Source organism: Rhinoraja longicauda, chromosome 31, assembly GCF_053455715.1.
Source record: "Rhinoraja longicauda isolate Sanriku21f chromosome 31, sRhiLon1.1, whole genome shotgun sequence".
NCBI classification, from domain to species: Eukaryota; Metazoa; Chordata; class Chondrichthyes; order Rajiformes; family Arhynchobatidae; genus Rhinoraja; species Rhinoraja longicauda.
The window spans coordinates 9,788,299-9,804,207 of record NC_135983.1 but is presented as its reverse complement, the minus strand read 5'-3'; the positions used below and the strand labels follow the sequence as shown (position 1 = coordinate 9,804,207).

Sequence of the window (15,909 nt, the reverse complement as noted above, 5' to 3'; positions counted from 1 at the left end):
TATTTAATTGGGAATTTAACACAGAACCGCCCAGCTGTGATGGACAGCGTCACTATCCAATCAACACGCAGTATTGGGGTTCGCGCGCAGGGATTGACCAATCAGAGGGGATGTGGGGCGGCACTTAAGATGCCGGCAAGGGCGGGTTCACGGGCACGCGCATGCGTGTTGCGGCGACCTTCGGCCGGCTGCGGCCTAGAGCGCGGGCGGCTGAGCCAGGGAAGCCGAGCGGCGGCTGCAGCAGCGGCAGCCATGGCCACGGCCGAGTTACCGACGCTGCAGCAGCTGAACGTGCAGGAGGTCAACGTGTCCTCGGCCGTGCTGAAGGCGGCGGCTCATCACTACGGCTCGCAGTGCGACAAGCCCAACAAGGAGTTCATGCTGTGCCGCTGGGAGGAGAAGGACCCGCGCCGCTGCCTGTCCGAGGGCCGCAAGGTCAACCAGTGCGCGCTCGACTTCTTCAGGTACCCGAGCCCGGGGATGTGTGCAGCGCAGCGCAGGCCGCGGCCAAGCCAAGGAGCTGGATCTGGCAGAGCCCGGAGTTTGCACTCCCGCTGCCTTGGGGTGTTAGTGCCGTGCACTTGCAGGTTTCAGGCAGCATCACTGGGGTGTCATAAGGAGCTACATGTGCAGCAATCTCGAGCAGAGTAAAATTGAGCCGCAAGGAACTGCAGATGCTAATTTACCGAAAATGAGCCAAACTCAACGGGTCAGGCAACATTTGTGGAGGAAATGGACATGCGACGTTTTCGGGTTGGGACCTTTCTTCAGACTGATTAAACGATGGTTTGAAAACTGGAAATGTTGCAATGGATAGGTATAGTGACAAGGAACTGCAAATGTCGGTTCTTGTTTTAAAGAAAAGTGTTGCCGTAACTCAGGTCAGGCAGCATCTCTGGGGAGCATGGATATGGCTGAGGAGGGTTGATTGACACATCAAGGATGGACAAAGGTGAAAAGGAGACAAGGGTTGTCAGAAGCAGTGAGATGTGAAGACAGGGAGGGATAAAGGTGGAAGAGGGTGGATTTGTGGGAAAATATGTGTACTGGGGTTGTTGCCTGATGTTGGAGAAGTCAGTGTTCATACTTGGGTTGTTATATGTAACCTGCATGATGGCCCTTTACTCTTGATTCTCATTAGAACATTTCTGTGTATGTTGGAGAATGCAGCTGGACAGGGTTCAGATTTATTGTCATTTGTGTATAATGAGGTACAGGTACAAAGACAAGTGATTTGTTGGGAGTTTCTGCAGCATCCCCAATATCCTGTTTAATCTGTCTGCCCCCATGATTAACTATGGGTTTATAACTTAAGTTTTTTGTCTAGTTATCCCAACTGTTGAAAACTCAATTTATATTGCAGGATGTTCCAATGCCTTTTAAGGTTGAGGGTCACTTGTTTCCACTCCAGTTTTATGGGTTCTGAGTAGACAGTCTTGTGAAGGATCTGCAAATTCTGCTTAATGAGGCTTGTGGTGCTTAACAGTAGTTTGGGATTGTTTGGATTGTCATGTACTCTGATCCATGTTTTTCAAGAGATCTTGCTAAATTACCAATTTTATTGAATATTCTTTATCCTTGGCGACATCTTGCAGCAGTGCAGGCACATGACAACAAAGATGACACAAATTATGCATACATTTCCCAATTCAAAAAGAAAAGCAAGACTAGACAGTGCAAAAACATAATAAAAATCAAGTCTCTACTAGTGCAGGAAGTGACCTGTGATGTTCTGTTGTTGGGAGAATTAGGGATGTGCAGGTTGGTTCAAGCACCTGATACTTCTAAGAAAGTAGCTGTTCCTGAACACAATGCAGGAGGCACTTGGCGGATCAGGACCCTTGTTCAGATTCGACGTTGTCCCATCCTGACCCGAAATGTTATCTGTTCTTTCACTCTGCAGATGATGCATGATCTGCTGATTTTCTCCAGCACTTTGTGATTTGGTTAGGAGTCCAGCAACTGCAGTCTCTTGCTGTTCCTGAACCTGATAGCGTGGGACTTTGGGCTTCTGAGCCTCCTGCCCGATGGTAGCTGTGAGAGTGGGGCATGGTGGGCATCCTTGATGATAGATGCTGCTGCCTTGAGGCAGCCCTGCTCATGTAGATGCTTTCCAGGGAGGGGGGGGCTGTGCTTGTGATGGACTAGGCTATGTCCACCAATTTGCAGCCTCATGCATTTCTGCACGTTGGAATTGCCATGGAACAACTTGTTGGGATGCTGTCTACAGTACATCTGCAAAAGCTTTAGTTCTCAGAGATTTAGAGTCCCAAAGCATGGAAATGTCCCTTTGGCCCAACTAGTTCATGCCAACCAAGATGCCTCATATCTGCTATTGCCACCTGCCTGTATTTGTCCTAATAAACTCTAAACCATGAACTTGTCCAAACAAATATTGTTATCGTCCTTGTCTCAACTACCTCCTCTAGCAGCTATTTCCATATGCTCACCACCTTCTGTAAAAAGATAAGGTACCCATCAGGTTCCTTTTAAATCTTTTCCCTCTCACCTTAAAACTATGTCCTCCGGTCCTTGATTCTCCTACTCTGTAAAAATGTGCATTCACCCTATCTATTCCTTTCCTCATGATTTTATGCACCTGTAAAAGATCATCTCTTGGCCTTCTGTGCTCCAAGGAATAAAATCCTAACTTGCCCAACCTCTCTTTAGGTCAGGTACTCTAGTCCAGTCAACATTCTCATAATCTTCTCTGCGCTCTTTCCAGCTTAACACCATCTTTCCTACAGTAGGGTGAATGCAATTCTCTAAATGCTGCCTCACCAATATGTTGCTGAATTTTTGTTTAACTTCTAAGAAAGCAGATGCGCTATCACTCCTCCTTTGTGATTGCAAACCAATCCACTTTTAATCATAATTGGCACAATGTGCGGAGTGGTTTGGAGGCCCTTGGGTCGTTGCCAAATGACAGATGAAATTTTATGCAAAGTATTGTGAAGTTTTATAAGCAATAATGCAATATAGATGCTGAAGAATGGTCCCAAGCCAAACTGACATCTGTCCACTTCCCTCCCAGATGCTGCTGGCCTGCTGATCCTCCTGCAACTTTTTATGCTCTAGATTCTAGCATCTGCAATCTCTTGTGTTTGCAGTATAGACAAATTGAACAGTTCTATACAGTGTCCAGGCATAGAAGCACCTGCATGCCAGTGTGCAGAATATCTTTGAATGTAGCTGGACATGCTGAGCGAGTAATAGGACTACGAATTTAAAAAAACAACATTTGGCATAAAACGGGTTATGTGATGCTTGTGTTAAACCCTGGGTCACAATTACAATAATTTGACCATTTATGGCTGCCAAACTTGAAGGGTCTGGTTGTCATAGCAATAAAGTTCCATAAATGATGAATTTGGGCTTTGTTACGCCAGGGAAGATGGATTTGTTGGAGGTGTAAAAATTGAGGAAAGGTGCATCATGAATTGCTTCGAGCGACATCTGCTCCTCTCTCCCTGACACCTTGGACCCTCTTCAGTTTGCATATAGACCAAACAGGGCCATGGACGATGCTATCGCCATGGCAATACATGCTGCGCTCATCCACCTGGACAAAGGAAATACATATGTGAGAATGCCCTTTATTGACTATAGCTCGGCATTCAACACTATTCCCTCAAAACCCGTCCTCAAGCTCCTTGATCTTGGACTGGAGACCTCCATCTGCGGATGGATATTCGATTTCCTGACGGGCAGGCCCCAGGTGGTGAGAATTGGCAGCCACACCTCTTCCTCACTGATCCTCAACACAGGCACATCACAGGGCTGTGTGCTCAGTCCTCTTCTGTACTCCCTGTTCACGCACGACTGTACTGCTGCTAAGCACAGCTCAAACATCATCCTAAAGTTTGCTGATGACACGACCATCTTGGGCATCATCACAGACAACAATGAGACGGCCTATAGAGAGGAGGTAAAGGCACTAAACAACTGGTGCCAGGAAAATAACCTCTTTCTCTCTCACTGTCAGCAAAACTAAAGAGATGATCGTGGACTACAGGAGACAGCGGGGGAGTGGACACCTCCCCATCTACATCGGGGATGCTGAGGTTGAAAGGGTCAGCAGCTTTAAGTTCCTTGTTGTGCACATCACTGACGACCTTTCTTGGACACTGCACACGGACACAATAACAAAGCCTGAGAAGACTGAGGAAGTTTGGCATGAACGCCAGCATCCTCACAAACTTCTACAGATGCACCATCGAGTGCCTGCTGAAGGGCTGCATTACAGTCTGGTACGGGAACTGTTCTGCCCACAGCCGCAAATCACTACAGAGAGTGGTGAAGACGGCACAGCACATCACTGGCAACTGTGTCCCGGCCATTCAGGACATTTTCTACCGGCGGTGCCTGCGGAAGGCACGCAGCATCATCAAGGACCACAGCCACCCAGCACGCAGGCTGTTCTCCTTGTTACCGTCAGGCAGACGATACAGGAGTATGGCTGCGTGTACCACCAGACTTAAGAATAGTTTAGGCCATCAGGCTTCTGAACTCATAAACACATTTCACATCATGTATGTTGATTATTTTAATATTGTCTTTTTACCTTACTAATGTCATTTTTATCTTATTTATCCTTGGAATGTTACTGCTGAGGTGATCCGTTGTCTTGTCAAATACATTTCATTGTATTGTTGACCCTGTGTCAACCTACATATGACAAATAAAAATTATTATTACTACAAATAAATCAAATAAAATTACAGATGCTGCTGGAGCAACTCTGCTAGTCAAGCGGTATATGTGGAAGGAGAAACCAGTCAATGTTGTGCATCCATGGATAGGTTGCTGACCTGAAACATTACTGATTTCTCTTTCCACAGATGCAACTTGACTAACCAGGTTCTTCCAGCATCATACAAGTACCATATCAGACCTCGATTAAATCCACTAATGGGAACAGAGGTGGTGGGAAGGAGGAGAGAGGGTGGGTGGTGGAGAATACAACTCTCTACTCATCAGTGGAGCTGCTATAGAGATGGTTGACGGCTTCAAGTTCCTAAGCATCCATATCACCAACAGCCTAACCTGGTCCACTCTCACTGATGTGATCTAAAATGTGCAAGAGTGTATTTACTTTAGGCATCTGAAAAGATTTAGCCTGTTCATGAGGATTTTCTCGAACCTTTACCACAAAGTATTCTGATGGGATGCTTCTCAGTCTGCAATAGTAACTGCTCTGCTCTTGACAGCCTAAATCTGAAAGTCTGCAAGATCCAGACATATCTTCTCCATGTTATCAGACCTCTTTCACACTATCTTCAGAAGGTGCTGTCCTTTACTCTTAATTTGACCTCAGTCAATAATTCTATTATCACACCAGATTTTTTTTGCACGGCTTCAGATTGCCCTTTAATATTTGCACACTTCTGCTGTTCTATTTATTGTAGCATCTACCATTTTCACTTTTACAGTTTATTCAGCTTCGTGAGAACAAGGAATTTTGTTGCTCCCTCGTGTATATAGCACAATAAACTAATACCTTTCCCCAGTGAATATTGTCAACGTTTCCCTTGCCTTTCATCCTTTTTGTACAAACCAAGGTTTGATCCCTGCTAAAGAGGGAAATTATCTTTAACTTAATGCCATAATATCTCTTGCCGTTTATTGTAGGTAGCTTTGCAGCACAGAGCATAGACATTTTTGTGATGAATTATTAGTTCTCTTTCAATGATCACTTGCACAAGAAAAATATCTGCTTGTCAAAGCCTCGTAACTTAATGCAGAAATGCAGGATCTACTGAGTTATTAATTTAATGCCACGTTTGATCTTCAGTGATTTCATGCAGCTTGTTTCAATATCATACAACTGCACAGGACCAGGCCATTTCCCCAAGATGTCTGTCGACCATGAGGCCAATTAAACTAATCCTATCTGCCTACATATGGTTTATATTCCTGCAATCCCTGTCTGCTTGCATGTATATCTAAATCTCCCTTAAACATTGCTATCATGTCTGCTTCCCTCACCTCCCTGAGCAGCACTTTGCAGACTGTATATAGAAAAAACTTGTCTCACACATCTTTAAATTCTCTCCATGCCTTCTGGTTTTGCCATTTCTACCTTTAGGAAGAAACTTGTCCATCTGAGTTTACTATGTCTTCAGTGATTCTGTCAGATTGCCCCACAGCTTCTGACACTGCGGAGAAAACAATCCAAGTTTGTCCACTCTCTCCTTGTAGCTATTACACTCTAATTCATGCAGTGTACTGGTGAATCCTTTTTTGGACACTCTGCAAAGCCTTCATCCAGTAATGTGATAACCAATCTGTGCGCAGTACTCCAAATGTGGCCCAACCAAAGTATTGTCCAGCTGCAACATGACTTGCCAATTTTAATACTCTGTGCCCTAACCAATTAACGGTATGTGTACCATGTGCTGCCCTTTCAACTCATGTTGACACTTTAACGGAGCTGTGGGCTTGCACCCCAAGACCCCTCTGCGCATCAATGTTTCCAAAGATCTTGCCATTTATCATATCAAGCAATAGCTTCTGAGAAACAAAAAATACTGGAGTACTAAGCAATTGCGTAGAATCTTCGGAGAGAGAAACATTGCAGGATGAAAATCCATCAGTTCTGAAACTTCGTTCTCCCTCTGCAGATACTGGCTGACTTGCTGAGAATTTCCAGGGTTTACAGTTTCAGATTTCCAGCATCAGTCTCATCTGTCCAATAGATTAATTAATAATGGCTTAAAATTCAAGGACAGGTCTTTAAAATTAAAGGCTTTTAACGATGTACAGGCCGTAAGAATAAAATAAATAGCAGGAATAGGGTTTGAACTCCCTGGAGCCGACGGCACTGTTCAAAAAGATCGTGTTGACTTGCGTCCATGCCAATTTCCTCGCCTATCCCAACGGTCTTTTTTCTTTAGATTTCCAGGTCATGGTAGTAGAACGGTAGAGCATGTAAATTAGCCCTTTGACTAAGTTGGCATACCGAGCTTATTTGGCCCATATCCCTCTAAACGCTTCCTATCCCTATAATTGTCCATGTGCCTTTTTTAGTAATCATTGTATCCACTTCCATTGCTTCCTCTGGCAGCTCATTCAAGATAGGGGCTACATTTTAAGTGGAAATAGTTGTTCCTGAGTCTGTCTTAAACCTCTCCTCTCTCACATTAAGCCTATGCCCTATAGATTTAGAAGCCTTCCATGAGGAAAAAATACTTCATCCATGTCTCTCGTGATCTTGTACACCTCAACAAGATCATCCCTCAGCATTGTATGCTCCAAAGAAAAAAAGCCCCAGCCTATTCAACCTCTCCCTATAACTCAAGCCCAGGTTGTTGTTTTGCATCCAATCAATGATTGGGCCCCACCCAGCCCTCCACATTGGATAATTCCAAATATTCACCATTATCTGATGAAATTTCTCCATGTCGCAGTCCTAAATATCTGACTTTAGATTTTGAATTCTGAATGTTGAATCGCCTAAAAAGATTTTGCATTATTCAATGAGATTGCCTCTAATTCTAAACTCTGGAGTATAAGAGGGGAGCCTAACTTGCTCACATTCTGCTGATGACAGAGTTGACATCTCTGGCACTGGTCTGATGATCCTTTGCTGCAATCCCTCTATTCGGGTGTGATCACCAGCACCCTTTTTAATTGCAGTAACTTGTCTTTACACTTGAACCTGAATCGTTCCGAACCCAAAGGCCAGCGTGCAGTTTGTCTTCCTGATTTCCAATGACACTTGCAAGTTGGTCGACACATTGGCACTAGAATGCCTGTCTTCCAGTGCCAGAGACCCCCGTTCGATCCTGAACTTGGGTGCTGTCTGTGTGGAATTTGTACGTTCTCCCTATGACCGCATGGGTTTTCTCCAGGTGTTCTGATTTCCTCCCACATTCCAATGATGTTCACGTTTTTTAGGTTAATTGTCTTCTGTAAATTGTCGCTAGTGTGTATGATAGTGCTGGTGTACAGAGTGATCGCTGGTCAGTTTGGTCTCGTTGGGCTGAAGGGCCTGTTTCTGCATTGTATTGATAAAGTTAGCTTTCGGGGCAACCAGAAATTTTTAACATCATTTTTCAATTTCTCACCCTGAGTTAGTTTTTTTTTTCTGAGATGGATCACCTATTTTTCCATATTGACCTGCTGTGTAGTTGCGCATTCTCTTGCTATGGCCATATTTCTCAATGGGCACCTTGGTAGCCATGGTCGAGTTGGGCTGAAAGGCCTTTTTCCATGTTGTAACTCTGAGCGTTAGGCAGCTCTATCTTGCAAAACTATCGATAGTACCAATTCGTATGTTAAGCTACTTTGTTTTACTTATATTCATAAATAGATTTGCTAATGTCTGCAATTGTTTTTAGGAAGATAAAGACCAATTGTGCTGAACCCTTCACAGAGTACTGGACCTGCATTGATTATACCAATCTGCAAGAGTTTCGCCATTGCCGCAAGCAACAAGAAGCATTCGATGACTGTGTGCTGGACAAACTGGGCTGGGTTCGTCCAGATCTAGGGGAACTCTCTAAGGTATAGTAGGTTATTTCAACTTCAAATAATCTGAAGACCTTTGTTTATTTAGAAAGATTTATTTAACAGTAATAAGGACGTATCTCTATAAAGTATTTCTGGCATCAGTATGTTCCATAGATCCAACTTGTTCAGTTGTTTAGATCAGTATGTGCTAACCAATACAATAAGTTTCCTTTTGACATGTGTTTCTGATTTGTTGGCTGTATTACAGCCTGGACCCACCTCTACTGGTAGAGAAAATAATGTCATTTTTGTGGGATTTTGCCGTTGTCGTTGATGCAATTGATTTTGCTCTTTGTTTTAAATGCAAGATGAATAATTTGTGTTCGGTGATTCTTATCTATTAGCTTTTCAGACCCTTTGTCCAGCATTCCAAATGTTCTGAATATCTGGTGAATTTTTGAACTTGCTAAATTATCCACTCTTTGTACAATCATCTGTTTTGTCACGATTCGTCTGCTATTTGTTTATTGTTTCTGATTTTTATGGATATATGTTAACTCTTTGGTATTTAATAACTTTAATAATGCTCTAATTTTAGATTGCATCTTCACTATGGATTAGCTATCTCATTCTTGCAATCATAGAATGCAAAATAGTACAGCAGAGAAAGCTGGAAGGGTCTTGATCCAAAACATCACGCATTCTTTCTCTCCAGAGATGCTGCCTGTCCTGCTGAGTTACTCCAGTATTTTGTGTATACAGCAGAGAAACATGTCCTTTGGCCCACAATGTCTGTGCTGAGCATGATGCCAAGTTAAACGAGTCTCCTCTGCCTGCATGTGATCCACATTTCCTTCTCCCTTCCTTTCCATCTGCCTATCTACAGGCCTCTTAAATGTCACTCTCTAGCCTACCTCCATCACCACCCCTTGCTGTGTGTTCCAGGCACTAGCCACTCCATAGGGAACAAAAACCTGCCCCACACATCTCCTTAAAACTTTGTCCCCTCTTGCCTTAAAACTATGCCCTTTAGTCTTTGACATTTCAACCCTGTGGAAAAAGTTAACTGTCCATCATATCTAAGCCTCATAATTTTATATGATTAACTTTTCTGCACCCTCAAATTTCTTCATAATATTATTTGTTTTTTCCAAATATAGCTTTTTGAATAGAGTTATATATGCTGCAGCAAGGGCAGTTTAATCGGAGCAAAGGATAACATTTTGACTCCTCGGTATTCTGGCTAAATATTCCTGCTTTTTAAAATACTTTTGCCACTAATTTCATTCAATTTGTATTTGGATTCTTTTAGTTTAGTTTTGTTTAATTTATTGTTGTGTACTGAGGTACAGTGAAAAACCTTTGTGTGCTAATTAGTCAGCAGAGAGACAATGCATGATTACAATTTAGCCGTCCACAGTGTACAGATACATGATAAAGGGAATAACATGAATAATGTTAGGCCAAGGTCAAGTCCGATCATGGGGCGAGGGTCTTCAATGAGGTAGATAGTAGCTCAGGACTGCTCTCTAATTGTTGGTAGGATGATTCAGTTCAGTTGCCTGATAACAGTGATTTTTGGTTCCACTGAACACTAATTTGTCAGTATTACATTTTGGTTGGGATCTCTCTAATTGTTAGTTGCATTGAACAGTGTAACGTTGCAAATTTTAATGTTGTATTTGCTTCAAAATTCCATTAACTTATGAGAGGGAGCAATTGACATTTGCAGAAAGTCAGTTAACTTTACATTGGATTTGTCACAGGTCTCACAGCAGCATCTTCTATACCCTGCTTAGTGTTGTCAATCCCCCATTGCAGACTATGGATTTGTAACTTAATTTTCTCTTGTGTTCATATCTAAAACATTTTAAGTTCAAATAAATATTGCAAGAATTTTAATGCCTCAACTGAAGTCGTCCTGTTATGCTTGATGGTCACTTATTTCCTCTATAGTTCCATGTGTTCACTGTTGACTGAGTCTTTCTTTGTTGTTGATAGTAAATGGGGTATGGTTTGGATTATTTACTTTGGTTTGTTGTACACAGATCTCAGTGTTCTCCCTTTGGAGGAACACAAATCATAACTTTAATCATTGTTTATTTTATGTGACTTCATCAAGTCTGAATTTCTCAAGTGATCTTTCCAATTTACCACATTTATCAAAATTAATTTATTCACAATGTCCTCTGACATGGTCCTTTGGAATGCCTTTCATTGTTTTGTACAAAAACATTAAGATTAATTTTTGGTGTATGTTGTCAAGACTTTCAGAATTGACATTGTAACAGTGCAAAGTAAATGTTGCATACTTAACTGTTAAGAACCTATTATAAACGTTTTGGTGGAACATGGTTTTAGTTAAGGTATAACTTAGTGCCCTCAACAATTCCTGATTTTTAAATTATTTCTCCCCAGAAGCTATGTATGTATTAGACCGCTCCCCATCTGAGTATTTAAATCTTAATAGTACACAGAATTAATATTCGGGGCTTAGAATATTCCGGCAGTGAATTTGCTGCACCATTTTGTGTATCTGTTAAAGGGCACATCAAATGACTGTTTTACTTATTAATCAAGAAGCCACAAAATATTATTTGGTGGAACTGTTGGGTCATAATCATAATAACGCGCTCAGCAATTTTCTCCCCCCAAAAATTCAACCTATGTGCTCCTATTGATCATTACTGACGTATTTTATCGACAGGTGTTTTGTTCAGGTTAAAATAAATGTCTAAAGCTGCAAATTAAACAAAATTCTTAAATTCATGGATTGCAAAAAGAAGAATCAGAAGTGTGTACGGGAAAAACTCAATCTCAGAAAATCAACTATAGAATAGCAATTCACATTGAAACAATATGAATCATGGGCTCATTTGCAGTGTTTTAGTTGGAATGAGACTGCTTGCTTTCAGGTCTGCATCGCTTTTTAACTCCTTGGATGAAACTGTTGCGTAAAAATTAAAATTCCTATGGTTATGAATGTGGCCTAGTGTAAGACTTTCAGAAATTCAAGGTGTATGTCTGCCATTTTTTAATATTTCAATCATTCTAATTTGGCACCGTGGCATCTCGCCAGCAGCCGTGAGTCCCAGATTCCTTGACCTGCTTGTCTGTCATCCAGCTGCACATACTTGTACGGAGTTTTCAGGAACCAATTGCCAAAACAGTCTTCCTCACAACTGAACTTGACATTAATAGCGCAGAACTGCTTTTCTCACAGCTGGCAACAGGCACCCAGCCAAGGTGCTTGCTTCATTTCATGTTGTTCAGCTTTATTCATTTCATGTTCGGTTTGGGGAGATTGTTTTGGTATTCTGATTGTTATTTTTTAACCATTAGTAAACTGCAGAAGTGTGATTTGAATTCGAAGTGCAAGGTTCAATATTTTGTAATTCCAATGTTATTGTACTTTAGTTTAGAGATACAGCACGGAAATAGGCTCTTCGGCCCATCAAAGCCACAATGACCAGCAACCCCGGTACACTAACACTATTCTATACACCAGGGACAACTTGCAATTTTACCAAAGCCAATTAAAGTACAAACCTGTACGTCTTTGGAGTGTGGGACAAAACCGGAGCACCCGTAGAAAACCCTCGCAGTCATGGGGAGAACGTGAAAATTCCGTACAGACAGTCCCCGTAGTCAGGATCAAACTTGGATCTCTGGTGCTGTAAGGCAGTGGCTCTACCAATGTGCCACCCTAAATAATCCTATTTATTATGGATGTAATAATCTTAGTATTACCATTGTTATATGAATGCCGAAAAACTACTCTAAATTATCATCCTTTACATAAAAGGTCTGTTACTGTATTGGAGACATAAGGAACCGCAGATGCTTGATCAAAACAATCTGGAATATTGAACAAAAGATAAACTGCTGGAGGAACCCTGTGGGTTAGGCAGCATCTGTGGAGTGAATGGACAGACAATGCTTCAGTCAGACTGTTGTAGAGGATGATAGCTGGAAAAAAGGCATGGGTGGGACAAAGCTGGCAAATAATAGGTGGATATAAGTGAGGGGGGACTAGATTGGTAGATAGGTGGGGTAAGTGGCAATGGCCAGAGAAGAACGAAGCAAAACATTTTCTGAGAGGAGGGAAAGGTGAAATGTAAAGTCGGAGGGAGTAGGTGGAAAGGGATGGGAGGTATGTAGCATGGGGGCGGGTGGAAAAGGGGTAGAATAGTGGGAGAAATGGGTGTGCACTGGGATTCGTGATGGCACTAGTGATCTTTTATCACTCAATGGGCCATTCTGTTTGGTTATCATTTTTGAGCATTGAAGTATCAAAACTGCAATGTGTGTAGGAAAGAACTGCAGATGCTGGTTTAAATCGAAGATAGACAAAATGCGGCAGTAACTCAGCAGGATAGGTAGCATCTCTGGAGAGAAGAAATGGGTGACGTTTTGGGTCAAGACCTTGTGTCTGGAGAAGAGTGAGTTACTCCAGCATTTTGTATCAAATCTGCAATTAATAGTCACAGAACAAAAATTACAAAAAAAGCTCAAGTTTCACTGGCCCAGTTTTAGTGTGTAAAACCAGACCATAACACTGGCTCGTTAAAGGGTCGGTAACTCAAATAGCAACTCATAACAATTAGAAGTTTAGATAAACATGAAAACGGGAGTGGCTATCAAAATTGTTTTCCTCTAGAAGCCATTCATAAGCAGTATCTTGCTGGTGGGCTTTCCACTAGGAAAGGAATGAAGCTATTGTAAATCTGATGGTTACCATCCTTGCCTTGCTCATTCTAGTGAGAACGTTCTATTACATCCAATCAATCTCTGTTCCTGTTAAAGTGAGCCAGCAAGGAATTTCGTTCAAACAGACTTTAATTGATTGGCATATTGTACCTTTAAAACCAATCAATTTTCTCCCATAGCTCGAGGGTTATGGGAGAAGGCAGGAGAAAGGGGTTGAGAGGGAAAGATAGATCAGCCATGATTAAATGGCAGAGTAGACTTGTTGGGCCAAATGGCATAACTCTGCTCCTATAACGTAGGAATTTATGTAAAGAATGATAAATCTTTTATCCTGTTGGTTGGGGTGATTCAGAGATTTTCATTCTTCTTGGAAGTCACAGAGCTGTACCAGAATGCATGCTAACTGCAGCCAGCCCAGTTCAAAATAATACAAAAATGCCAGGGTATGTTCACTTGAGCAAATTCTGAAGAGGAACAAATTACCTGCTTGGATCCTTGAGATTTCAAATTTTTCTAAAATTTTGAGACAGTCTAAGGAAAATGATTTAGGAAGATGTGAGATTGGAGTGGTTTTCTTTGCTTGGTGCAGAAGGGTACCACTTCAGGCCATACAGGAAGCACGTTGGTCAAAGGGGAGTTGAGTAGATGTTGTATTTGGTGTGACTAAAGGATATTTATATTTTGGACAAATTTGGGGAAAATCATAGAATGGCAATTTGGCACTGTGTTTCAACATTGCTCTTCTGCAATATTCTCCACTTTAAACCAGAAGGGTGTTAGTTTTCCTTAATATCTGTTTCTCAATAAATTGCAGAATATCCTATCATTTTAGAAGACTGAGGGGGGATCTTATTGAAACATATAAAATTCTTAAGGGGTTGGAGAGGCTAGATGTGGGAAGATTGTTCCCGATGTTGGGGAAGTCCAGAACCAGGGGTCACAGCTTAAGGATAAGGGGGAAGTCTTTTAGGACCGAGATGAGAAAACATTTCTTCACACGGAGAGTGGTGAGTCTGTGGAAGTCTCTGCCACAGAAGGTAGTTGAGGCCAGTTCATTGGCTATATTTAAGAGGGAGTTAGATGTGGCCCTTGTGGCTAAAGGGATCAGGGGGTATAGAGAGAAGGCAGGTACAGGTTACTGAGCTGGATGATCAGCCATGATCATATTGAATGGCGGTGCAGGCTCGAAGGGCCGAATGGCCTACTCCTGCACCTATTTTCTATGTTTCTATAGCTGTTTTGCATGTAAAAGGTCTCTGGAGATTTTTACAGGGCATTGAATTTGTTACTTGCCTTTGAAAGGTCGGGGTTTGGGAATAGATGGACTGCTTCAGAAATGTTGGTTGTACTTTGGCAAGGAGTCACAATAGCACTTTATTAAACTATGCAAGAGTTCTTGTAAGAGTTGAAACATTTGAATAAATTGTATGTTTTGTCTCGTAAAAAGATGGCTTTGTTTGCATTTGGTTATAAATCAATCTGTCCGTGAGCTGCAAAAACACTGTTAAATAACAACATGTAACCCCCTTGTAAGTAAAATTCAGCTTTGCAACAACTTTGGCTCAAAATTTGTGGAGGCTTTTATAGGTATAATAATATTTTCTTTTACAAGGTTGAAACATTTTTTGGTATTGATCGGAATAAAATGGTCATTGAATCAGAAGTTGACTGTTATAGCTGTGATTGACATGTACTTGATCTTCATAATAAATGCCTTCCTCAACACCGAATGCATGAGGATATTTAGCCATCCTAACCACCTTTAAAATGAGTGCAGGCTGTACTGTAATTTTTTTTTAAACTCTAGTGTAGATACATTTTCCCTTGGTGCTGCTTTACATTTTGATCAAATAAGTTTTGGTTTTAAGAATGTTAAGTTATTTCCAGCAACAATCTTACAGAGATCTGACTGACAAGTTATTGTGGTTTGGAATTAAAAGGAGGAAATGTGGCAAGTCGTCATCAATCTAAATCCACATTTCATCTGCGAGGATTAACTGTGATTGCATGAAAGAAATGTGGTGAAGGAATAGTTTCCAAATTCACTACTTTGAAATGATTTTAAAATAACTTAATGCTTTCCTGCTTCCTTCTCCATACGTTAAGAGAAAAGAGTTTGTGATTGTGTGTGGCTTTGTGTTTCTCCCCGGAGTGAAATCATGACTTGCTCTGTATTCCACAGGTTACCAAGGTGCAGACAGACCGGCCAATTCCCCAGGATGTCTACCACTCCAGGCCGAGACCTGAGCCTAACCCAGTCATAGAAGGAGAGTTGCAGCCTGCCAAATACGGCAGCAGGCTGTTCTTCTGGAACTGGTGAAGGATGCAGCAGTACCAGATCCTCAGCGATGGAAGTAATTTGATCATGTATTTGTCTTCAATAAGCCCCAGGGACCGGTTGTACCATAGACATCCTTATTGTCGGTGTATACAAATGTTATTAAAATAATTCAACTGACACTTGAGTTTATGGGGTTTTCTGGGTCTACTTTGTCTTGAATGTGGGCAGTGCCAGTGGACACTGCATAGCACCAATCTGTCACTTCATGCTGATCCTCTGCAGACCTTAAGCACAGAACTCTTTTGGATTTCCATTGGACCATTACATTTTTTTCAAGGCTTCAACAAATGTCCACTCAATGTTTATGGAACTGGTATTGGTTTATTATTGTGTACTGTTAGTGAAAATGTTTGTTTGCATGCTATCCAGTTAAATCGTATTACACATGAGTACAATCGAACCAT

General features: G+C 41.7%; 1 protein-coding gene across 1 annotated transcript; it reads left to right on the top strand.

Annotated features, from left to right (window-relative positions):
* The first annotated feature begins 159 nt into the window (after positions 1–159).
* Positions 160–15,622, top strand: ndufa8 (NADH:ubiquinone oxidoreductase subunit A8). Its single transcript, XM_078425824.1, has 3 exons — positions 160–464; positions 8,343–8,508; positions 15,347–15,622. The coding sequence occupies exons 1-3, from the start codon at positions 253–255 to the stop codon at positions 15,482–15,484; spliced, it is 516 nt and encodes a 171-aa protein (XP_078281950.1). The 5' UTR covers positions 160–252; the 3' UTR covers positions 15,485–15,622.
* Positions 15,623–15,909: the final 287 nt, after the last annotated feature.

Coding starts and splice junctions, on each gene's coding strand:
- ndufa8 (XM_078425824.1), top strand. CDS start 253: ATGGCCACGGCCGAGTTACCGACGCTGCAGCAGCTGAACGTGCAGGAG. Junction 465..8,342: donor TGCGCGCTCGACTTCTTCAG/GTACCCGAGCCC, acceptor AATTGTTTTTAG/GAAGATAAAGACCAATTGTG. Junction 8,509..15,346: donor ATCTAGGGGAACTCTCTAAG/GTATAGTAGGTT, acceptor TGTATTCCACAG/GTTACCAAGGTGCAGACAGA.